Source organism: Emys orbicularis, chromosome 7, assembly GCF_028017835.1.
Source record: "Emys orbicularis isolate rEmyOrb1 chromosome 7, rEmyOrb1.hap1, whole genome shotgun sequence".
NCBI classification, from domain to species: Eukaryota; Metazoa; Chordata; order Testudines; family Emydidae; genus Emys; species Emys orbicularis.
In genome coordinates this window covers 40,849,249-40,867,451 of record NC_088689.1, presented here as the reverse complement: position 1 = coordinate 40,867,451, position 18,203 = coordinate 40,849,249, and the positions used below count along the sequence as shown (strand labels likewise).

The following is an 18,203-nucleotide window of genomic DNA, read 5'->3' as shown; positions in this document are numbered from 1 at the left end:
GAGGGAGCGTGTGTATATATGTATATTTATTTATTTATTTTCACACCATGGAACTTGTTGACCTGTCATATTCCATCTATAAACCTGACCACTTTCTCTGTTGGTGTTCTTACGCATATTCATATGGCAAGCATATAACACTATGGCTATGTTTGTACAGTTCACCCAGGTCTGAGTATCCAAGTTAGCTTTACCCAGGTGTGAATGTCCCCTCTGCCAAGCCCTACCCATGGTGCTGTGTTATGACAGTTTCTCCATTCACCCATGTGTGTCTGGGGGAATCTCTCATTGTTCTTTGTGCTGAGATGATCTAGGATTCTTTTCCAGACAATTGCAGGAGAACTATCTTTTTGGGGGAATTGTGGGAAGGGCATTAGAGGACTATCAGGACTTGAATGGTTTAGCCTACATCCTCACTGCAAAGAGGGTGGGCTCCTGCCCAACATAAAGTGGAGCCCAGGTTCTAACCCACATTCCTAGCTGGGATAAGCTAGCCTGGGCTTAACACACCTACAAACCCAGTGTGGACAGTAGGGGGGATAAGGCTAAAACCTGGGAAGGATCAAGGGGTAGACTACGCCGCATAGACATATCCTTAAGGGGGTGGGGGTGGTTCTTCAGCAAACATTAAATTAAATATAACAAAAAATAAACAATTTATTTATAATTAGTTAAATTGTAAGTCAATGAAGAGAAATTTTGCATATGATTACAACAAATTCAGGAAGGAAGAGGTCAACCCTCTAACTCCTAAACAGCATCAGCTGAACAGTATTTAGACATTGGATTGAAAGAGTCCACCATCACTTTTTGGAAAACCTAGATGAATGAATTCATAGTCACTTAGACTATTCATCACTGCTATGATTGGCATCAGCCTTTTCTTCATTCTGAGAAGAACAAAACACAGTAATTCATTTTCCCTATGCCTACTTGTACTTTACCAATTGAGGAGACTGGAGTCTCCTCAGGGAGGTCAAGCACAGTGTTTGAGAAACCATGCTCTCAGCAAGCTTAATATTAGACACATCTTATAGCAAACATTAACTGTAAAGTTAGTCTTATACAATCTTTGTTGTAATGCAATACTCTTATTTGATTCTCAGTGCACTAACTGGTATTAAAATACATTTGTAATAGGGTTAGTGGGCAGCATCCTCACACATGGGTTACTATTTCTTCATTCAGAGATGTTGCACTGTCCCTCTTCATTCCCTCCACTATATGTCTATACTCATTCTATTGCTACAAGGATTTCCTTATGTTCAAGCTGCACACAAACTTCTTGCAAATGTTCATCAAAAACGCTTTGAACGTAGGCCACCATAAAGACAGGAGTAAAAGGCAAAAAAGAGTGTTCTAAAGGTGAGCCAGCTCATCCCTGCAAGCTGATCTTCCTTAGAACTAGAACTTGCTGATAACTTCTAAATGAGTCCTGCCTGAGTGGTTCTGTAGATTAAACAAAAAAAAAAACAAACACAAACAGGCTAGTCCACTTTACCATTTTGAGACCCTCCCCACGGCACAGCATTTCATACTTCTGTCTCTCTGGCAGGTAATCTTTGCTTGGTTCCTTTTTCTTAGTCTTTGATTCCTTGTCAGTCTGGCTATCTGTTTTGGTAGTAGACTTATTTGCTTCTTTTTCTTTAGACATGATATATTCGAAGTATTTTAAGTTACCATTTGCTCTCTGATGTTCAGGATCTAATGGAGAAGAAAGGAGAGGCACCACAGATAAGTTTGCAACTTGTAGAAGTCAACCTGAAAGGGCATATAAAAGCAGCTCCTTGAAAAGAAAAAACACTGTTCATTTTGGGACAGATGTTGTAAAAATTAATGCTTAGTGAGCCAACATGCTTACACAGTTAAATCAGAACAAAAATATAGCTGAAAGCCTGACCCAATTCAATAAGTGACAGGTTGGGATGTAACACATTTCTATATTCTCATTGCTCATTGTTCAGGGAAGCAGAGAATGGGCAAGGAAAAGCTTAGCTTAAACCAGCAAAATCCAAGGAACTGACACCTCCACTGGAAGCAATACTACACAGCAACAGTTAAGAGATAGAACAAACGTTAACTGTTCCATGGGAGAGACAGCCTGCAAGACTATAAAGGGACACAGAGAAGTGAGACGGTTATGGCTGCGATGTCCCATCAGGAAAGCCAACAGGGAGAGAGTTGGGCCAGGAAGACTGACAGCTGACAAAATGTGTCAGACAAAACTGCTACTTTAACAAGCTACGCCAGCTCATTCCTCCATTTACTGATGAAGGGGTTTTACTGCTGTGAAAGGAATAATTCAGAATTAAGAGTAGAACATCCTCCTTTAGGCACTCAGATACCACACTAATGAAAATGACAAATCCCTAGATATACTATGCCGTTGTGCTTAAATATCACTAGGCAAGCCATTACTGGATTCTATATTTGTTGTCTTTCAATGATTCCAAATCAAAACTGCTCAGTCCGCAATTTAAAAGATAGTTTTCATGGGCCAACTCTGCAGACTCAATATGGGCTTTTTCAGCCTCAGGTACCATTAAGAGATCCTGCATTCTGTACTCAGGTTTAAACAATTGTGTTTATGTACACGTAAGAACAGAATTCATCTATAAGAAAGTGAAGCTATACTGACTGTATAACTAAGAGGAATAAAAAGACAGTAAAACTAATTTTAGACAATTTAGAAAATAAAGAAGAGATGACTGAACATGGTGTTCAGATACTATGGCAATGAGAGCGACGTGAGTGTCTAGAGAGAAGGGATATATACAAGAGCAAGTGTTGAGCAAGCTGCTATTTTTACATGGTACGTTAGAACAGAACGCAACTTCTAAATGCTTAAACATGCAGTCACTGACATATCTTGGTTATTAAACATATTAATTTGATGCAATAGTGCTATGAAACTAACACATTAATCAATTTTTAAACCTTTGTAGCTATGCAAGGCCAAAATGGATTATAAATCAATTTATAAAAATACACTGGGGTTTTGAATGCCAAGTTTAAGTATACAGCATGTTTGAGGCAAAGTTTATAATCCCTGTAAAAAGAGTTTTAGTCAGTTACTTGCATATTTTTCTACATCATCATTTGTATTAAAGGAGCACCCAAATGCTTCAACGACAATCAGGGCCCCCTAGGGTTGCCAACTTTCTCACCGAACAAAACCGAACACCTTGTCCCGCCCTTTCTGAGGCCCTGCCCACTCCCTCCTCCACTTGCTCCCCCCTCACCCTCACTCACTCATTTTCACCGGACTGGGGAGGGTCCCTTTTCGACCGGGAGTTCACTTGAAAACTGGACACCTGGCAATTCTCCACTGCGCAAGATATCGTACAGCCACACAGGAAGAGATTCCATGCCAAAAGAACTTACAACATAGAGGGAACTGCCCAATTCTGCTAGAAGTATTTGTCTCTTCCTTTAAGGATGGAATTTTTAATTTACCCTTCTTGAAAGCAAATGTATGCAAGTAGTAAAATTTAGGCCAAAATAGAAACAACCATTCCCCCAAATGCAAACTCCCATCCAAAAAATGAACTCAGATGTACCTCAAGCAGTCAGTTTCATGTTACAGATCATTTCTTAAGACAGGCATACTTTTGTGGCCCTCCTCCCTTGCCAAACTCCCAGTGCAGATCACAACATCCTTGCAGCAGCTATTATTATTTGAAAGAGTAATATTAGGGAAGATTATTTTTATCATCGTTTAATACAATGGGTGTAACTGCTTGATTGGATACCTTCCTCACCCATTTTATTTTGGCAGAAATTCACCTGTATGACAGAAGCAGCCACCCACAATTACTCTGCAAAGCAAAAGTAATCTACAGACCATAATATGAAAACTGCTATATCACAGAATTTCCTTACCAGTTTTACAATATATTGTGGAGCTAGTCTCTTAACAACGTACCCAGCTCAAGAAGTCGCTTGGTGAGCATCATTGCTTTGTCCAGGTCCCCCTGCTGATACACAGCATAACTCAAATAATCTAGAATGGAGACTTTGTCAACAGTAGACACCTCTCCATCATCAAGCTGTTTCAGAGCTTGCACCATCCATAGCTCAGTATGATAGTAGTCTGCCTCGGTGTATGCAATCTTGCCCAATTCAAAGCAATCTTCAGCTGTTAAAAAAGACTTGTGCTTTACACCTATAGAAAGCAAGAAACACAGAAGTTATGTAGGATTTGGAAACATAATATTCTGAATTTTCTTACTACCCACTGAACAAATTCAATTCTGTTTAGTGCTGGCACCCAGAGTTTAGAATGTACTTACCTTTATTAGTGGCTATATTGTTGAATCCTCAGAAGTTAAATCCCCGGAGCATCAAAGTCCACATAACAAAATGCATATGCATTGAGATACATAAAATTTCTCATTGACTAGTCACTGACAATTCTACAAAGGTTTTTATGACTGAAAAGCACATTATGCAGAAGCAATATTGACCTAAATCAATTTAAATATTTTCTTTTCTACCAGTAGTAGTTTTAGAAATGGTTCAAGCATTGGTCCTAGAGCCTGGGTTAGGCACTTTCCATATACATTTTATTTATTTCAAAAGCTTGTCTGTGCACATCTTGTTAGCAACTGGCAAGCTGATGAGGGAGGGAAAGAAGAATCAACTATGATAATCAGTAACTACACAACTGGTAAAGGTTATGAAGTAACTCGTGTTTAGAAGCAGAGTCTAAAATGGCCTCTATTTGAAAGTTTAATTTGAAGTCTTTGTAAGTAAATTACAGGTTTCTATTTTTGCCACTGTAATTCAGGGCCCATTGAAGAATCAAACTCTGTCTTGTAAAAAGGGAATGGCAAATATTTGGAAATACAGGGTGGAGTAAAAGAAACACTACAGAAAAATGCAGTATCCTTCATTGTCCATGACATTGTATCAGCTTAACTGTTTTTCGTTTACACCTGAAGTTAAAGTAATCATGAACATAAATTATGGATTTCATTGTTTTCTATTCTTCAACACTTGAACTCTGCCCTGCAACTTCTCAAGGTTGTGTTCTAACAATGTAATTTTCTGGGGAAGACAAGCCCTGAGAGACTAACCTGCCGAAAGGATGAGAGCGGAAAAAGGAGTTCTCTCCAGCAGTGCAAGATCATTTTCCCATTCACTGTAACTAAACCCGAGATGAACTTTTTCAGGGTTTCAGACTAAATATGTTGTGCATTCAATTTCTTTTGTTTAAATCGGATCTTCTCTTCTTACTAAGTTTTATTTTTAATTAAACTCTTGAGTTTTAGACGGTCTTGAGATTTCATGCAGACTGTCCCAGAGAAGTTAAATGACCTTCAGCCTCTTAGGGTATGTCTACACTGCAATAGAACATGTGTGGCTGGCCCAGGTCAGCTGAGTCATGGGGCTCATAGCAGTTCAGTCTCAGGCTGGAGCCCAGGCTCTGGGACCCTCCCTCCTTGTGGGGTCTCAGCCTGGGCTCCAGCCGGACGCTGAATATCTACCCTGTAATTTTATAGCCCCTCAGCCCAAGCCCTGAAAGCTTGAGTCAGCTGACCTGGGCCAGCCACAAATGTTTTTTTGCACTGTAGACATACCCAAAAAAGAGGTAGCAGAGGATGGTTGTTGGGAACCTACCCACTTGGGATTCTTTGTCAAAAAGGGCACAGCCTCAGGCCTCCTCTCCGATAACATTTGTTGCTTGTAGGTCTGATGTAGATGCTCAGGAAACTTAACATCCACAGATGAGAACTAAGTGTAAGGGGCCCTAGATAAACAAAGTGCTGAGCAGAAGGTCTACATTCACCACACAAACAGCACCGATAACTAACAGATTTATTTGTGTGGCAGGGAAATTATACAGTAATTGTTCATTTCGCTACAGAAATAGCCAGGGCAACTGCTTAGTACAATATCAGTTTTAAAAAAACAGCAAGGTCTGAAATGCAGAAGATTGAAAAGCAGGAGAATTAGGCAAAATTAGGAGAAAGTAGAGAGATTGTGGGGGGTAAAACTGGATGCATTAAGTGACTGAAAATCATACAGAAGACAATTAGTGACCAAAACAGATAAAATACTAGAGATTTAGAATTCCATTAGCCCTGGAGACCAAGAAAACCAGAGAATTTTACTTCTAGAATGAAAATTTAACTGATCAACAATTATGATGGGTTCAGATGCAATTTTATCACAATACTATTAAAAAGCAGAATTATATTACCAGGCAGCACACAGTTTGGGCTGCACAGGCTTGCTTCCAAGAAAGACAGTAGAATATGGTCCATAAATTCACTTAATTGCTTATAGAAGACAACAAATGATAAAAATCTGTGTGTGTGGGGGGGGGGGGGACATCAGATCTTGAAAGAATAGTCAAAGTTTAAGATTAACAAAAACACAGAAAACAAAATTACACTTTGCAACATTAAAGCCAATCACTCCCAATGTTATTAGGCATCTGAACATGGGAGTTTGTGAAAACATAACATGGATTGTGCAGTGCTTATTTTCCCCCCAGTTGCTAAAGGACTGTTTTAGAACAGAGGGAGAGAGAAACCAGTAGAGAAAGTTAGGAACTTAATTTAATTTTCTTCCCAAGGGACAAACTGGCTTTTCCTGCCTACAAAACTGTTAAAGATTATTTTAGCTAGCTTTGTATAAGTGCAAGTGATTATGTATGTTTTCCACATGTTCCCCGTCGCTTGCTCTTAATGTTTATACACTATATAGCTTCAGGCAATCCTATGTCACTTAATTTTTAAAGTCTCAAAAAACAATCCTTTTTATAAGTGGGGGGGGGGAAGAGAGGGGGAAGGACTATACAACAGTGTTCTTTTTTACTAACACGTATTCCACTGCACACATGCAGTTACAGAGTTTTAAAATACAGCTTGCTGATTACAACATTTAAAGTGAACAAATAAAATAAACTCACTCTTAATATCTCATTCCTGTTTAATTTCTTTCTTTAACATAACAGCATGAAATACTCTAACAATAAATGGAGAGAATTGGCATATTTTAACTGTCCGTGATTAGTGCAGTGATTTGTTTACCTACTAAACTCAGTTTTCTATACAAGCCATAGGTTAAAAGCTTGCATTAAAATAATAGGAATATTTATCCAGCCAAGTGTGCTAATTCTGTGGTATTTTAGAGAGGAGCTATAAAGTGGACTTACAAATGGAAACTCACTTGCAACTTTAAATATTGAGAAACTAATCTTGCTCTAGGAGAGAAAGAGTTCAGCGTTGCTTGATCACAGGCAATAGCTCCATCAGAAGCCAAAAATATGACAAATAAAACTACCAGATACTTATCCTTCCTACGTACAAACATCGACTTACACAGAGCAGGCTAAATTCAGTTGGAGTCTAATGCCAATTTTTGCTATTCTAAACCCAAGCACAAGTTCCTGACAGCAGAAAGCCCATCAGAGGAAGAGAAACTGTTGAAGAAAAACGGCTGCAACACACCCACTGCCAAAGAACTGAAGGAAAGACCAACACACCCAAAAAGTGAGCCTCGGAGGGAATGTGGGTGGGGCACATAGTGTTTCAGCACATCCCTCAGCAGTTTTTGCTGTGTCCCTCCCCATTGGAAAATCCCAAGGAAGTGCTATGGTACCAGTGCTCATCTTGCCTTGAGTAGAGTGTTCTCTAGGGTACAGGTTGACACAGGGAGATGTGACTCAACTCCCTGCAGCAGTTCAATTAAGCAGGCCCACAGCACACAAGTTTATATAATCATATACTGGCTGAAAGCTAGGAAAGTCTGGGGTTTTTTCCTATTGTTAACAGCATGCTAGGTGCTTTACAGACAGGCATGAAGAGAAGACTTCTCAAAAGGGTTTATAATCTAGATATTCTGTAACTGCACAGCTATTTTTCCCCAACTAGCACAGGTGCTTCTTACCTGGAAGATTCCCCCTGGAGAGGGTGTCTGTATCCAAATTATAGGTATCCTGGAGCCGTAGGAGAGCTTTGGCTGCACCAGCCTGATCTTCATCATTAGGAAAATACTGGCGTTGAATAGTCATATTAGAGATGAAGCCTTAGGAGAAAAAAAGAAAAGGTTGGAGAGATCAAGAAGAGGACTGGGCTTTGCTTGTCCTGGGAGTTTTACATTAAAAAACATGTAATTACAAATAAATATCTCTACACAAATTGTTGGATGAAAACCAGCATGTCACTACAGGCTATTATTAAATCAGAGGCAGATCTTCTTACAAAAGCTACCACCTTTGGGCGGGACTCTAGATAAACAGTGTGTAGGCCTATTTGTACGGAGCAGTAATATGCTAACAGTGCACCTCTCTAGATTATTCAATAGTCATTTCATGAGTGTCCTAACAGGCCAATGAACCAAACATCACACAAGACCAACCATGCTGAATTGTTTTTAAATAAATAAATAAATGAATAACCAATACACAGCAAATTCAAAGATAAACTGTTAAAATTAATTATCCTTATCTGTTGTCTTAGGGCTCTTCTTCCAAAAGAATCCCTATGCAGTATCATGAGATAAGGTAGCATAACAGGGGGAAAAAATGGTATCACTGTTACTACCCATGCAGGACCAACCTTGAGGCAGGATCGGTGATATTGTTCCAGCAAATGTATTGGGAACAGACAGACAATCACTAATTTCACACATAAGTATGTTGAAAGATGCCTTATTTTAGTAGAAGTTTGTATGGAAAATGTGGGAGAGTTTCTCACTATTAAATAAGTTTAAGTCTAATTTTCACAATACTTTGAATCAAGTTTTTCATTCATGCAAACTAGAGTACACTTCTGAATATTAGTCCTTCAATTTAATTTTTTACTTCTGTCTATTTAGGATGGTGGAGGGAAAGAATTGTTTTAGGATGGTGAAAGGGGTATAAATTAATGTAAATTAAGTGTTGTGAACCAACACAATGGAGGCCCCCCCATTCACATACTAAGTCAACAGGGAGACAAAACACTGGAGACTGAACCACAGGGGGCTGGCCCTGTCTTTTTCCCCAGGTCAGACTGGCAGAGATGCTGGGGGGGGGTTCACCTTCCTCTGCAGCATGTGGCACTGGTTGCTTGCTGGTTTGAACTAGAGTAAATGGTGAATTTTTCTGTAACTTTAAAGTCTTTCAATCAAGATTTGAGGACTTCAGTAAATCAGGCAGAGGTTATGGACCTCATGCAGGAGTGGGTGGGTGAAGTTCTGTGGCCTGCAATGTGCAGGAGGTGAGACTAGACCATGATGGTCCCCTTCTAGCCCTTATAGCAGGGGTGGGCAAACTACGGCCCGCAGGCTGGATCCGGCCCCTCAGGGCTTTGGATCCAGCCCGCAGGATTGACTCCCATGGTGCCATGGGCCCCGTGCTGCTCTCAGCAGCGGCCAGCCTGACATCCCTGCCACGCCCTAGGCCCTTGCCTCCAGGCACCCCCCCCCCACCAACTCCCATTGGCTGGGAACAGGGAACCACAGCCAATGGGAGCTTTGGGGGGAGGTACCTGCAAGGGCAGCGCATGCGGAGCCCTTCCCTCCTCCCCCAGGGGCTGCAGCGCTTCCTGGGGCTGGGGACAGCGCAGGCGTGCGGGGAGCCTGCCCTGGCCTCGGTGCGCGCTGCTGCCACCCCGGAGCCCAAACCCCTCCTGCACCCCGCCCCCCAACTCCCTGGCCTAAGCCCCCTGCCTGCACTACACACCCCTCCTGCACCCCAACCCCCTGCCCTGAGCCCCCCTCTGCAGCCTGCACCCGTGCACCCCAATCCCCTGCCCTGAGCCCTGATGCACCCCACCTCCCTGCCCTAAGCCCCCTTGTACACCCTGCACCCCTCCTGCACCCTGCACCCCTGTGCACCCCAACCCCCTGCCCTGAGCCCCCTCATACACCCTGCCCTGGGCCCCCTCCTGCACTCCGCACCCCTTCCGCACCCCAACCCCACATACAATTTGTATTATGCCCTGCATACAATTATGTCTTGTAAAACCCAGATGTGGCCCTCAGCCCAAAAAGTTTGCCCACCTCTGCCTTATAGTCTATGAGTAAACTGGTATGTATACTGTTCCCTTTAGGAGCGTATACCTGGTATTACTGTGAGTGCTCAGCAGATAAGGTGTTAAAATACTACAATGGAATGCTTCAAAGTCTTGGGGTGCACCTATTGTTAACTTGCAAGGCAAAAGTAAGGGCTGGCATAGCCTAGAGGAGATTGTTTGAGTAGCTAACAGACTGCTTTTTCAGGGAGCTGAAACCCAGTTAAACACAAGCAAATTTCCCTTTTGCTGGAGGTAGAGGGGTAAACAAGGTGACTCAGTCCTGGACACCCCAAGAACCATCGCAAATAGTCCACTCTTTGAGGAATTAGAGCTCTCTGAATTTACTCCCTTTGTCCCTGAAGTTTTGTTGTTGAGCTTTTGATCTCTTTCTGTATAGCTCAGAGCTCGTTGAACTTTCTACCAGCACCATCAGCAATTTGACGATCAGGTGATAAGTGCACTACATTTACCTACATACAGAAAAAACAGGGTCTTCTTCTAAAGAGAGACTCACAAAGTCACGGAAAACATAGAAATCCTTGTATCTTGATGCATGCAAGATACAAGTCAAATAATTCTCTCAGCAAAAGTGTTTGACCATTGTTATTTCTACTGCAGGTGCAGTACAAAAAATATGTTCCTCAAAAAACAAAGTTGTGCTTTGCTTGGCATTAGGGTGATAATGTTAATCAGAGTATTAGCTGTGTGTCGATAACTCCAAAATCTCCTCAAACTTACCATCTGACATGTCCTTCAGGACCAGATTCTCCAGTTCACCCCACTCAGTGTTAAGTCGTTTCATTAACTTGAATGCATTTACAGGATGCCCCAAGAATCCTTCTGGGTCTTTTGTAGCAGTGTCTGTCAGTTGATCTAACTTCTCTGCCCATCTATGAAACATATATATATTAGGAATAAGCTTAATACAGCATCACCTAAATATTTTCCTATGTATTGTAAAACTAATGCCGAGCTACTTGACTCTCTTGACTGAAAGAGCTTCCAGTACAAGTTGTTTTTACTTTATCTATACACAAAGTTAGTGTGCAAGGAATCAAAAATGTCATCTTTCTCAGCCCTCCCTCTGCTGTGGTATAAACCTTGAAGTAGCATCACTCATGATCTTTCAACATGAAAGCGCAATGCACCAACACAGGACTCCTCTACAATATGCAGGAAGAAAGGTAAATACATACTGCCATAGGTAGCGTCCCAGCAATTCTTTTATAAAATTTCACTCAGGAATGAATAGTCCAATATAAAGTCTTACCTGGGGTTTTGATAATTTATTTATATGTAATATTTAGATATATTTTTGTACTTTGCAAAAAAAGTAGTTGAAAACATGTTTTACTCATAAAAGGGAAAAAATTAGTATCTAAATATTAAATTTTGAAAGTTAGTCACTGAGCATGCTCAACCCTGGGGCATATATTCTGGTCTTTGCCAGGAAACTGTGCTCCAGAATCCAAGCTTTTATTTAAAAAACAAACAAACAAAAAAACCAACACACACCATGAGAGCCAGATTTTTTAAAAAAATAAAACCTCCTATACAAGAACTGATTGCAAGCTGATGTAGCACTGTACTCCTGTATCTGCAGGCAGCCTAAAATATGCATCTGTGAGAAGTTCTCCACTATCCAGTTGCAAAAATCTCCAAGCTTCCCTTCAACAATTTCTATAGTGCAATGCAAAATAAGAATCAGCAGCATCTTGAAAACTGAAAGTATAGGGGCAGAGTAAAATTAATGTAATATGGAAAAAACACTTTTAATATTCATATAAAGCTGCCAAAGAATTTCTAGTCTGCCACAGCAGAAAGCAGGGGACCTTGCATAAACCTAGATTGAGACAGTAAATAGGCTTTATATTTAGACACACAAAAAGTAAGTTTACCTAGTTGACTCACTGCTCCTTCTGGGCTCTTGGGTAGTGAAATAATTCATTATTTGTATTCACTCCTCCCATGGATCCTCCAAACCTCTGTTGAAGCCCTTTCCTGCCCACAGAAGCCCCATGTTGTGGTGACCCTCCTCAACAGCAGAGCATGGGTATGTCTACACTTAAACCTGTAGTGCTTCAGTGTAAACACTACCTACACTAATGGGAGGGGTTCTCCTGTCAGCATAAGTAATCCACCTCTCCGAGAAGTGGAAGATAGCTTGACAGAAGAATTCTTCTGTAGACCTAATGCTGTCTACACTGGGGGTTAGGTTGGCATAGCTACTTCACTCAGGGGTATGGACTTGTCACACACCTGAGACCCCCAGCTATGGCGATGTAAGTTCCCAGTGTAGACCAGCCCTTCAATTGGACATGGCTCTCTCCTGGAAGTGCTAGTGCTATTTGCCAGCCAATACAGGATTAACAACAAGCACTGTGCTCTTCTTCTGTGGCCAGGGATTGAGCAGGCAGCTCTGTGTAATGCTTCCAGCTTTTAACAACGTGTTAACACAAAAAAGCCTGATAATATGATTTCACTGAATTGATAGCATTTTTACTATCAGGGCTTTGGAGCGGAGCCCAGAGCTGGAGCGCGGAGCAGCGGGTTTTTGCCTGGAGCTGGAGCGGAGCTCCAAATCCCTATTTACTATTATATGACCATTTAAAAAAGAAGTTAATAAGGGGATACAAACCATCTTTACAACCATAAGACCGGAGGCTGAAGCCAAGACTTTGTTCCTAATAAGCTTCCATACTATATAAACCCAACCATAATCCACCCACAGATTAATGGGCCCTTTTTCCCCTCCAACTTCAGGAGCCAATGGAATGTATTCATTCCCTGCAGCTGTAGAATGGTGTCCAGCAAGTTTTAAAGACAGGATGTTTTTGTTTTAACTTTGAATTCTTTGGTTTTTAACCTGCTGATGTACATGTCTATATAGCATACACATGCAGTAATGATGCTTATGTGATAAAGTTCCACTTACACACCTTTGATAGCGATCACTGGGCAGATGAAACTAATTTGTGGCTGTATAGCCTACTTGTAACATTTCAAACCTATGTACGACTTCAAACAGATGTCTTTTATAAAGCCTCAAAAATAAGTAAATAAATATAGCTGGACATAAAAGTTTCCTTCTTTAAGTTACAATGCTCCAAGATGTAATACGGGCAGTAATCTTTTGGACCACTGACAGGTTGAAAGGTCATAAATCTCATAACCCACCATGGCTAGGCTACAAAGAGATGAAACCAACTCCGCTTTTATGAAAAAGATATGGCATATACAGAAGAGATGATGGCATGGGGTGATTTTGTTATGATTTACTAGAATGCATTTGGGAAGCCTACTGGACTAGTTACAGCTTACCCACACTGCAGCCACCGCAATATATATTAAAACTTTTTAAGCTACAGCACATCATGATGTTTTCTCTAACACACACACACACACACACACTTGATTTGTTGGTTTCCTATCAGGAAGGCATGTTTTTGGAAGAAGTAAACTCACCTGGGAATCCTGCCAAGAGAAATCAAAATTTCTCAATACAGAAATCAGACTCACCATCATAAAATAAAACAAAATGACGACTCACAAAAGAGACATTCATTTAGGACAAAAATCTTGCAGAAATTACAAATTAATTTTTATCCCCATAGGCAATAAATTCCTGTTCAGCCTTCAGGAACCTTCTTGTACATGAAGGTGGAGTCACAATTAAATATTAGTGTTATGAAACCAGCTGCTTACTTTTTGATCTGTTCCAGCTTGCTCTCTTCTGCCTTGATATAATCTTTCAGTGATGTCACCAGGTCTTTTTCTGTGTTAATTAAGTCTGTCATGTGACCTAGAGAGGAAGCAATGATTTCAATTATTAGATCTCCTGCTCCTCCTCATTTAGAGCATTGTTTCTCAACCACCGGTTGAGTGTCTGGTCCCTGACACCTCCCTGGCACACTTAGGAAGGCAGCAAGCCAATCCCTGATATCAAGAAGGTTGAGAAACACTGATTCAGAGAGATTTCCCATTGGAACAAACTAGGGCACACAAAAAAAGTAAACATTCAAGGTGGTGTTTACTTGGCCAGCCATTCTGTGTCGTTCTTATTAAGAGGCGTTCAAATAAGATTTCTCCCCCTTTGACGGAACTTACAGTAGAGAGACAATCCTGTGTTTGACATAGCTTGTTGCCATGGAAGTGAATGCAGTGTCACAAATTTAGCATTATGACTAATTCAGGACTCATTTAGAAGAGAATAAAGGCTGCGAGGGAGTAAGCTCTTGTTCAAATACATCTGGTACATAGCAAATATGGCAAGAATTAATTATGGAGCTACACAAAGTAGTATTTGTTTAAATTGCTTGGCTTGCACTGACAGATTGTTTCTTAGCTACAAATTCATAAAGCAGTAAATCCTACAGGAAATACAGCAAACAGGCAGCTGAACCACTTAACCCTAGAGTAAATACTAGTTTAACAAATGCTTCATACAACATTAAAATATTGAGGGGGATAAAGATGGGATCCTGAAATGCTGGAATTGTGCTTCCTAATCAAGAGTTATTTACTCAATTCACAAAAAGTAACTCTCAATCCAAACTATGGTTTTGAATCCAATATCTGTAATAGTATACAATGAATGTGTATCCTGTTCTCTTGTTGACATTTTAACAACAGAACTGATTTGAATAAAGATTTTCCCTCAAAAAGATAAAAAAAGCAATCAGGGCACTTAAAACTACTGGTGCATTTAGAGCTATGCTAATTAACAGAGCACACAGCTTCATCTTTAATCACATCACTGCAGAGTCAGTTCTGAAAGTTGGGAGACAGAACTCTGCAGTTATTCACTGTACATACAAAAGCAAATCTCACCAATTGAAGTGAAGAAGTCCATATGGGCATAAGAATGAGGCAGCAGAAAGCTCAGAACTAAAATACACCAAACCTTTACGGATGCCATAGTTCAATAGCTGTTGCTTCAGCACACACCTACAAGAGAAATACAGTGATTACTTTTATACACCATAGCATTTAGCCAGATTTTACCCCCACTTCAGATGAAGCGGTTTTTTTATTCACACCGTTTCACCTGAAGTTTGTAAGGGGTCACAGTTCTATTAAACAATTTTTCTCCCTATTAACACATTACCCTTTTGGAATTATTTCCCTCCAGGCTGCAGTACTCTAAGAAGAAGTGGAAATCTTCCCAAAGGGCTGACAACATTCTGCAAACAGCACTTACTTGTATTGCTCCGTTATACAGTAAAATGGAGAAGAGAGACACCAGAGGGGCATATTTTCACAAAGCAGTCTTTGCCTCTAAGAAGTCTCAGCAATGTTGAAGGCAGTGCCACCATAATACAGTAAAAAGTTTTTTAAAGCCCAAAAATAAACAGAGCTAGACTGTGAGGAATCAAAAACAAATCACAATATATTGCATCAAAGTTGATTTTTCCAGTGTAAATACAAACATGAGATTGCAAGAGATCCCACACTGACAAATTCCATTAATAAATCATTGGTTCCCCATCATAACGTCTATACTGTATGCCTTCAGAAATGTACTACTTATAAGCCAGATGATACAGTAGCCTATAGAAAAGCCTGTAGTGAGTAACCGGTATTTCCTCCCATGAACTGTTGCCAGAGTTTTATAGCCTTTCAAAGTCCTGGACTTTCACCAGAGCCTAGAATTTTCTCCCTATAACTTCTTTCTGTGGGTTCAGCTCAGGAGAAGAGAAGGCTCGGGGAAAGAATGTGTGTTGTCCTCATCTTTCAGTATCCAGTAGGACCACCACTAAAAAACCTAGTCCTAACTGCATTTACCATTTCCACAGACCCTCTCCTCTGTGAAGCACAGAAGAAGCCCAGAGCAGCTGACAGCGACAGTGGAGGCAGCACTAGCAATAGTGAGCTACTATCAGAAACTACTGGATAGCTATGAGGACCCCAGTGGCACCAGAGCAGCATGGGGACTCCAGACCCTGATCTCCTGTAGAGCACCTGAGATCTACATGGCTCTGAGATTTCGGGGCTAGAACGGTTGACGTTTCTACTAGAGCTGGGGAAATTTTTTTCAGACAAATAATCTATTTGTTAAAAAACACAGTTTCGATCAACTCAAAAGCATTCACAAATTTGATCCGACTAGCTTCATCTGGGAAAAAGATTTTAGGGCCAGCTTCAGTGGGGGAAGGTGGGGGGAGAGGGAGAATGACTCTATAGACCAGAAGAGTTCTGTGAAAGCTGGAAAGCTTCTCTCGCTCAACAACAGAAATAGGTCCAATAACAGATATTACCTCACCCACCTTGTCTCTCTGAAGCTGGCCCTTAAAAGACAACTGAAGTGGACTTTTCTGATTTGCTGATAAATTCTGAGCACTTTTCAAACTGAGTAATTTCCCTGATTTTTCACTTCATTGGCCAAACCAAAAATATATATACACATATATACATACACACACACACACACACACACACCCCCGTTGGCTCTGCTAACAAGAATAAGCATTAGTATAAACTGTCACTACTAAACACCTGTTCTCTAACCAACTTGCAGCAAGTACACAACCTACTACGAGAAACAGTGAACTGAGCCTGGAAAGTAAAATGGAAACTACACCTGTTTACACCCAGTCTGAAATTATCACCAGGGTGTAATTCCCCTGAAGCAGATGAAATTAGTTACATCAGAAATTAATATGCTCCCCAAATGACCCAGTTCCGCTCTCCTTTATTCAAAGGAAGCTGCATCCACATACTTGGGACCCTTAAGGTGCCAAAAGAAAGTCTTCAGAGGAGAAACAGATTGCCTGGACTGTTAGGGTACATTTGTACTGTAGCTGGGAGCATGCCTTGCAGCCCAGGTAGACAGATTTAGTGTGCTAGCTCTGAGTTAGCATGGAAATAGCAGTGTGGATGTTGCTACACAGGTGCTGATTCAGGCTAGCCACACGAGCTCAGACAGGCTTGGGCAGCTTGCCCAAGCCACTGTCCGTGCAGCAATGTCTATTTTTAGCACACTGGCTCAAACAGAGCTAGCAGAAGTCTACCAAGACTGGGAGGCACACTCCCGGCTGCAGTGTACACATACCCTTAATGCAGGGGTGAGCAAATGTTTTGGCCTGAGGGCCACATTGGGATTGGAAAACTGTATGGAGGGCCAGGTAGGGAAGGCTGTGCCTCCCCGAACTGCCTGGCCCCCACCCACTTCCCGCCCCCCCCATCCAACCCTCCCCCCTAACTCCTTGTCCCCTAACCGCCTCCTCCCGGGACCCCACCCCTATCCAGCCCCCTGCTCCCAGTCCCGACTGCTCTGACCCCTATCCACACCCCCACTCCTTGACAGGCCCCCCCGGGACCTCCACACTTATCCAACCCCCCCATCCTCCATCCCCTGACTGCCCCCCAGAACCTCCGCCCCATCCAACCGCCCCTTGGGACCCCCCACCCCTTATCCAACCCCGGCCCCCTTACCATGCCACTCAGAACAGCATGTCTGGCAGCCGCGCCGCCCAGAGCAAGACATGCTGCTGCTCTGCTCAGTAGGAGCAAGCAACCCCACGGCCCAGAGCACTGCCCATGCGGCGGTGTAGCTGTGGGGGAGAGGGGACAGCAGGGGAGGGGCTGGGCAGGACGGTCCCGCGGGCTGTAGTCTGCCCACCTCTGCCTTAATGTGACTGCTGAACTTTATTTCCAAGAAAGTTCAAGCACCTCCCACACATTCAACTGAAGCAAGCAAATAAAGCTGTGCATTGACTACAAAGCATAAACAAACAATTCTACTACACTATAAATATTTGCTAACTTTGAGTTATCAGTACTTGGTATACAATGAACTATCATTACACGGTATATTCAGCGAAATACAAGAACAGAGCTTTTTGTAAGTTATCTACTTCAAACAATTTATTGGAAAGGATCAGATGCGTCTCCTATGCTGTGCGCATGAGCTGAAATTCTTCCACAATGTCAAACAATACCACAATGAGGTCTTAGAAACTGCCAGACTGATGTACTCTAGCATCAAAGTTTTCCCCCTTCACCTTATCTCACAGCTTCTTCTAACAGTGTGGCAATCTCCCAGAAAGCTTCTGGCCCCAGCTGCAGTTGTATCCACTCCCTCCAAACCCTCTCAACCATCCCATACTCTTTTCATTGCCTAGATGGAGTCTTTCCTGGCATCTGCAGAGAGCTCTGGATCCTCCAACAACTTCTATTACCATCCCAGAAGGC

General features: G+C 41.8%; 1 protein-coding gene across 2 annotated transcripts in view; it reads right to left on the bottom strand.

Moving 5' to 3' along the window:
• Window positions 1-18,203, bottom strand: part of P4HA1 (prolyl 4-hydroxylase subunit alpha 1) — a 60,024-nt gene that overhangs the window by 29,392 nt on the left and 12,429 nt on the right. For both annotated transcript variants that reach the window (XM_065407401.1, XM_065407402.1), the window contains exons 2-7: window positions 14,841-14,957; window positions 13,716-13,812; window positions 10,749-10,900; window positions 7,900-8,037; window positions 3,926-4,165; window positions 1,502-1,704 (exon numbers count right to left, since the gene is read on the bottom strand). In XM_065407401.1, the coding sequence (XP_065263473.1) occupies window positions 1,502-1,704; window positions 3,926-4,165; window positions 7,900-8,037; window positions 10,749-10,900; window positions 13,716-13,812; window positions 14,841-14,928 (918 nt within the window). In that variant the 5' untranslated portion in view covers window positions 14,929-14,957. The remainder of the gene's footprint in view (window positions 1-1,501; window positions 1,705-3,925; window positions 4,166-7,899; window positions 8,038-10,748; window positions 10,901-13,715; window positions 13,813-14,840; window positions 14,958-18,203) is intronic.